Here is a 7032-nt window from a genome sequence, read left to right on the forward strand (position 1 = left end):
TTTTTTTTTTTTTTAAGACAGAGTCTTGCTTTGTTATCCTCGGCAGAGTGCCGTGGTATCATAGCTCACAGCAACCTCAAATTCTTGGGCTCAACCCATCCTCTTGCCTTAGCCTCCCAAGTAGCTGGGACTACAGGCACCTGCCACAACACCTGACTATTACAATATATTTTTAAAAATTAGCTGAGCACTGTGACTCACACCTGTAGTCCCAAATACCCAGGAAGCTAAAGTAGGATGATCACTTGAGCCTGGGAGTTCAAGGCTATAGTGAGCTATGGTTGTACTACTGCACTCCAGCCTGGGCAATACAGTGAGACCTCATCTCTAAAAAAATAAGATATAAATTGTGGTAATGTTGCATAATTCCACAAATATATTAAAAACCATTAAACTACACACCTTAAACAGATTACATCTCAATAAAGTGAACAAACAAAAAAATCTAACCCAAAGGACCAGAACTTTAAATTTTTCCAGTGCTGATGCCTAACAGAGGATCTAACACACAGTACATGCTTGTTAATAAATGTAAATTTATTAGTGGATGAACAAATTGGCCTCTCTGTGCTATAAGCACCTGACACTTCAGCACACATAGCCACACATGCCTGCATACACACTTCCCTTGAACCCATGAGCCCAAATGTATTTCTGGAAAAATACTGACTTCACCCCCCCCCAAAAGTCACTGGTGACAAACAGAAAGTGCCATCTGCTTCTACCCGTAGAACTAACCACAAGCAGCCCCACTAGGGCTGCCTTGTACTGCTTGGGTTGCTTTGTCTTAAATATATCAAGTACCAGAAAGCATCAGAGGAGGGGCACCTACTAGGATCTAGGAGAGGGGAGTGGGAAGCAGTAACAAAGAAAACTAGAACCCATATGCAGCAGGGTAGTCTTACAGAACATAAAGGTGGGACAGAGTGTCCTTGGTTTCTTTGTTTGTTTGTTTGTTCTTGTAGAGACAGAGTCTTCCTTTATTGCCCTCGGTAGAGTGCCGTGGCGTCACACAGCTCACAGCAACCTCCAACTCCTGGGCTTAGGCATTTCTTTTGCCTCAGCCTCCCGAATAGCTGGGACTACAGGTGCCCACCACAACGCCCGGCTATTTTTTTGTTGCAGTTTGGCCGGGGCCGGGTTTGAACCCACCACCCTGGATATATGGGGCCAGGGCCCTACCCACTGAGCCATAGGCGCCGCCCAGTGTCCTTGTTTATATTATAAAGTATTTTGAAGTAGTATGGCCTGATGATTTCACCTAAAGGATTTCAGGTAGACTACAATTAAAAAATATATAGAACACAAATAAAACAGGGCTATTAAGATGAGGATGCAGGGCCACACAGTACTATAATCCTAGTACTCTAGGAGGCCGAGGCAGGTGGATTGCCTGAACTCACAGGTTCAAGACCAGCCTGAGCCAGAATGAGACCTTGTCTCTAAAAAAAAAAGAAAAATAGCCAGGCTTTGTGGTGAGCACCTGTAGTCCCAGGTACTCGGGAGGCTGAGGCAAGAGACTCACTTAAGAGCTCAAGAGTTTGAGGTTGCTGTGACCTATAACACTACGGCACTCTACCAAGGACAACAAAGTGAGACTCTATCTCAAAAAAAAAAAAAAGACCAGCTTGAGCAAGATCCCATCTCTACTAAAAATAGAAAAATTAGCTGGGCATTGTGGTGAGCACCTATTGTTCCAGCTACTAGGGAGACTGAGGCAGGAGGATCACTTAGACCCAGGAGTTTGAGGTTGCTGTGATGCTGTGGCACTCTAGCCTGAGCAACGGAGTGAGACTCTGTCTCAAAAAGAAAAGGATCATGCAAGAACTGGAAAACTGGGTGTGTGCCATCACTGGGGAGGAGCTAACAAACTCAAAGGAATAAAAAGATAATACGTCAAGTTGCATGGCACCCCAACCCCAGTGATACAAACAGCCTAGTCATCAAAGGAATAAACCTTCATGCCGGCACTGAATCCTAGGAGAAATCTGCTGGTCTGTTTGTCCTCACGTACGGACTGCTGAATGATAGTAAACTCAGTAGTATTTTTATAAATGATGAGAAAAAGATTACCAAACTTCTTGCACCATTTCTTATGTCAGCCCTTAGTAAAATCCCAGAGTAAAATGCAAATTGAACAGTAGCAGATTAAGAATAACTAAAATGTGTGTGAAGGTGGCCGAGTGGAGTGGGGGCGGGGAGGGAGTAGTTGGAAGTTGCACTGGGGGAGGGGCCATGGGACAGGGTAGCCCAGTGGTAATTCAGCCAGGCCTAGGTCTCAGTGCCTGTCTACTACTGCCCAGACTGTGAGACACTAGTTCCAGCCCCTCTGACCCTCATTTCCTCATCTGTAAACTGAGGGCATTTACCCAGCTAAAAGTAATGCAGAATTAAATAAAAGGAGACACTTACTATACAGGGCACTCAGAGATTGGTGGTACATCCACACAGACCTCAAAACCTGAGATCATGAATGAAACCCACAGTGCTGCCAAGGGGAGGGGGCTGCCCCCTGTGGCTTAGGACTGTCCCTTGAGACACCACCCGTAGGTGCTGGAGGATGATTTCTAAACCACTGACTCAGGAGTAGTGCGGTATGATCCATACCTCAGGAGACCCTGAGGCTGGAGCAAGGTTAAGGGAGGCTGGGCGGGGGTATCACTGTTGTGGTTCTGGCCACCAAACCCTCACCCAAATAGGCTTTTGCATGCATTATTAGTAGCAAAGTTAAAACTGTAAAATTAGAAGCAGCATTGTTTCCCTGGAGTCACTGTGCTTCAGCACGCACCTGTAGCTACACCACTGGCATGCATAGCAGTCATAACCATGACCCTGTCTCAGGACGCCTCCCTGACTCCTGCCCCTCCTCAGAAGGAGAGGGCCCGGCTGCTGTGCGTATCTCTGTGACCTGCACCCACTTCCATTACTTAAAAAGAAAAAAAACAAACTTGATTGAGGTATGATTTGCATACCACAAAGTTCACCTATTTTAAGAGTTCAAACTCAATGATTTTTAGTAAATTTGCCAACTTATACAACCGTCAGCACAATCTAGTTTTAGATCAGTCTCATCGCCTCAATGAGATGCGCTGTGCGTGTTTACAGCCTCTCTCTATTCTGACTCCAGCCCCTGGTAGCCGCTGATCTACTTTCTGTCTCCCCAGACTGGCCTCTTCTGGCCATTTCATATAAATGGAGCCACACAATATGTGGTCTTTCAGGCATGGCTTCTTTCACTCAACACCATGTTTGTGAGGTTCCTCCAGGTTGGGAGAACTGAAGAGGGTGAGAGGGAGCCCAGCAGAAACCCTCATCATCTTGGAGATGGACACCTTGTCCAACCTCCTGCCCAGTTCACGAGTGTCCTCCACACCACAGTCCTCCAGCCTTGGTTTGTTCCCCTCTAGTGACAGTGGGCTCCCTCCCATGGAGCAGCCAGCTCCATACCCTCCAATACCTCCCATGCTGTTGAGGTGGGACTGGCGGAGCCTTCGAACTTGGGGAACCTGTGTCCACACCCTGCTCCTGCCTTTTAGCATATAGTTTAACCTGTTTGGATCTTGTTTTTTTCTGAACTATAAAATGAGAGATAAAAATAATGGTAATACCTTCCTTCCTCACAAGATGAAGATTTACAGTTAGTACTATACTTGACATATAATAATGTATTAACTAATTAATTATTTTATTTTATTTTTGAGATCAGGTCTCACTTTGTCACCCTCAGTAGAGTATCACGGTGTCACAGCTCACACCAACTTCAAACTTTGGGGCTCAAGCCATCCTTTTGCCTCAGCCTCCCGAATAGCTGGGCCTACAGGCATCTGCCATAATGCACAGCTAATTTTTCCATTTTTAGTAGAGACAGGTCTCACTCTTGCTCAGGCTTGTTTCAAACTCCTGAGCTCAAGCAATCCACTTGTTTAGGCCTCCCAGAGCCACCGCACCTGGTTCATAATAATGTATGTAGTAAAAATTATCTCACTCTCTGACATCCAAAACTCTTTCTGGTTTTGTCAATGTCAAGCCCAAATCTGCAACCTTGCCCTTTCACCCCGGGTCTCTGACTCTGCTCCTCAGCTATTCACAGGGGCCCAGAAGGTGTCAGAGATGTATTTTGGGCATTGATGATTAAATAGCAACAGGCAAGGGAACAAATAGGAAGAAAGATCATACAAGTGGCCAATATATGAAAATAGATACAAGCTCACGAGTAATCAGGAAATTGAAAAATCAGTTTACCCCACTTAACTGGCAAAAACTAAAAAACTGCTGACATGAAGGGTTGACAGGGTGCACTGTTGACAGGTGGGAATGGAAATCAGTGCTACCTTTTTGGAAGGCATATGACAGCTTCTGTTACAGTTTAAAATGGACATGGGCGGCACCTGTAGCTCAGTCGGCATGGCACTGGCCACATAACTGAGGGTGGTGGGTTCAAACCAAAAAAAGAGCTGAGCATTGTGGCAGTTGTCTGTAGTCCAAGCTACTTGGGAGGCTGAGGCAAGAGAATCACTTAAGCTCAAGAGTTTGAGGTTGCTGTGACACCAAAGCACTCTACCCAGGGCAAGAACTTGAGACTCTATCTCAAAAAAATAAATAAAATGGAAAAAGTCCAGGTGGATTGCCTGAGCTCACGGGTTGATGCCACAGCACTCTACCGAGGGTGACAAAACAAGATCTGTCTCAAAAAAAAAACATTAAATGGAAAAAGTCTGTGACTTGGTAGTTGCATTCTCAGTATCTGCTTCAGGAAAGCATCTGGTAAGGAAACATACCAGAATATTCTCTGCAGAGTTATTTATAAAAATAAAACAGAGGAAACAATCCGAATGCCCACTGATGGCTGAATAGCCCATGGTACAGCCACACTGTCCAATGTTACCCTGTTGGAAAAATGACAGACGGCATGATTAAGTGAAGGAAAAAGAAACAGTTGTAAAACAATTTGTAGGATGTAATTTGCTGTATTTTTTTAAACTGTATGTCTCTCTAAAAATTTTATATATGAAAATGCAAAGAGAAAGGTACCAAATATCAATGGTGGGGTTTTTTGTGAAGGATACAAGGATGTTAAGGATATATTTAGATCTCTCTCACTGAAGATATATTCAACTATTTCTTGTGATATTCAGATAAAATATTTTATTTATTTATTTATTTATGTATCTATTTATTTATTTATTTTTGAGACAGAGTCTCACTTTATCACCCTCGGCAGAGTGCTAGGGCATCATAGCTCACAGCAACCTCAAACTCTTGGGCTTAAGCGATCCTCTTGCCTCAGCCTTCTGAGTGGCTGGGACTACAGGTGCTCCTTACAACACCAGGCTATTTTTAGAGATGGGGGGGTCTCACTCTTGCTCAGGCTGGTCTCCAACCTGTGAACTCAGGCAATCCACCTGCCTTGGCCTCCCAGAGTGCTAGGATTACAGGTGTGAGCCACTGCACCTGGCCTATTTTATTTTATTTTTTGAGACAGAGTCACAAGCTGTCACTGTGGGTAGAGTGGTGCTCACAGCAACCTCTAACTTTTGGGCTTAAGTGATCCTCTTGCCTCAGTTTTTCTATTTTTAGTAGAGACAGGGTCTCACTCTTGCTCAGGCTGGACTTGACCTCCAAGCAATCCACCCGCCTCAGCCTCATATAGTGCTAGGATTAGAGGTGTAGGCTACCATGCCCAGCCAAATAAAATCTTTAAAGTGAAAAGTAAAAATCCCATTGTCATCCATGAACATTGTCCACCTGTTTTGAACATACATAGGATGTGAGACATGAAATTTTATACATAAAATGATCTTAACAATGTTTAAAGTGCATACCATAAAGACTGGAAGGAAATACAGAAAAATATAAACGATAATATTCTCTGGGAGGTGGGGCTTCCTGATGATTTCTCCCCTCCTTGTATTGTCTGCGTGTCTCATGCGTTTAGCATTAAACACATGTCACGTATGTCTTTTCCAGGCCCACCTTGCGGCCTTCTCCCCCTCAGCCTACTGGTGGCCGGTGTCCTGGTTCTGCTGGTGTCCCTGGGAGTGGCTATCCACCTGCACTGTGAGTAGTCGCTCTTGGGCCATCCCTCTTGGCACCCCCGTTTGTTGTTTGAGATGTCCCTGGGATACTTTCTTCTCTAGGGAAGCAGAGCAGATGGCGGTGTGGCAGGAGTTTGCCCCCGGAGAACCTGTGCTGTTTCTAGAGGTGACTCCTGGCCTATAGTCAAATGGCCAAAGTCCAAGACCACCCTGTCTCTGGAGTCAGACACACCTGGGGTTAAACCCGGTGCTGACTAGTGTCCTTCCTGGTCTCTCTGAGCCTCAGCCACCTCACCAGGGAGCAAAGCATCTCCTGCCTCCCAGAGCTGCTGTTTGAAAAGTCCTGCCCCAAGTCCTCAGTACGTGGCATGTATCAGTAAGTAGAAACTCACATGAGCAGTTGAGACGAAAGCCCAGCCCCCAGAAGAGACTGCTAGTGGAGCTTTTGGGGGGTTTTTTTGTTGTTGTTTGTTTGTTTTTTGAGACAGAGTCCCACTATGTCACCCTCAGTAGAGTGCCTTGGCTTCACAGCTCACAGCAACCTCAAACTCCCAGGCTTTAGTGATTCTCTTGCCTTCGCCTCCCAGGTAGCTGGGACTATAGGTGCCCACTGCAACGCCTGGCTATTTTTTGTTGCAGTTGTTGTTTAGCTGGCCTGGGCCGGGTTCGAACCTGCCAACCTCGGTGTATGTGGCTGGCACTGTAACCACTGTGCTAAGGGCACCAAGCCAAGCTAGTGGAGTTTGATTTGTGTTTCCAAAAGCTAGAAATCCTCTCCCTCAATGAGGCTGCAGGGAAACTCAGAGACAGCTGCTGCTCTCAGCCATTCCAGAGATGGGCCCATCTTCCAGAGGCTCCCCTGGACTCTGCACAGCAGTGGGCTCTTAATAAAAATGGTGCGCGGGAGGAGAGGCCTGTGCGGCGGCAACTCTGCTCCCTGTGCCGCCTCAAGCAAGCTGTGCCACCTTGAGCAAGTCCCTTCCCCTCGCCATGTTTC

The 7032-nt window shown here is 45.9% G+C and overlaps 1 protein-coding gene across 1 annotated transcript in view; it reads left to right on the forward strand.

Annotated features, from left to right (window-relative positions):
• Nucleotides 1-7032, forward strand: part of CD8B (CD8b molecule) — an 18075-nt gene that overhangs the window by 9318 nt on the left and 1725 nt on the right. Inside the window, exon 4 of the mRNA XM_003799231.1 lies at nt 5968-6057. Within this exon, the coding sequence (XP_003799279.1) occupies nt 5968-6057 (90 nt within the window). The remainder of the gene's footprint in view (nt 1-5967; nt 6058-7032) is intronic.

Source organism: Otolemur garnettii, unplaced genomic scaffold (genome assembly GCF_000181295.1).
Source record: "Otolemur garnettii isolate 467f Iridium unplaced genomic scaffold, OtoGar3 scaffold00147, whole genome shotgun sequence".
Taxonomy (NCBI): domain Eukaryota; kingdom Metazoa; phylum Chordata; class Mammalia; order Primates; family Galagidae; genus Otolemur; species Otolemur garnettii.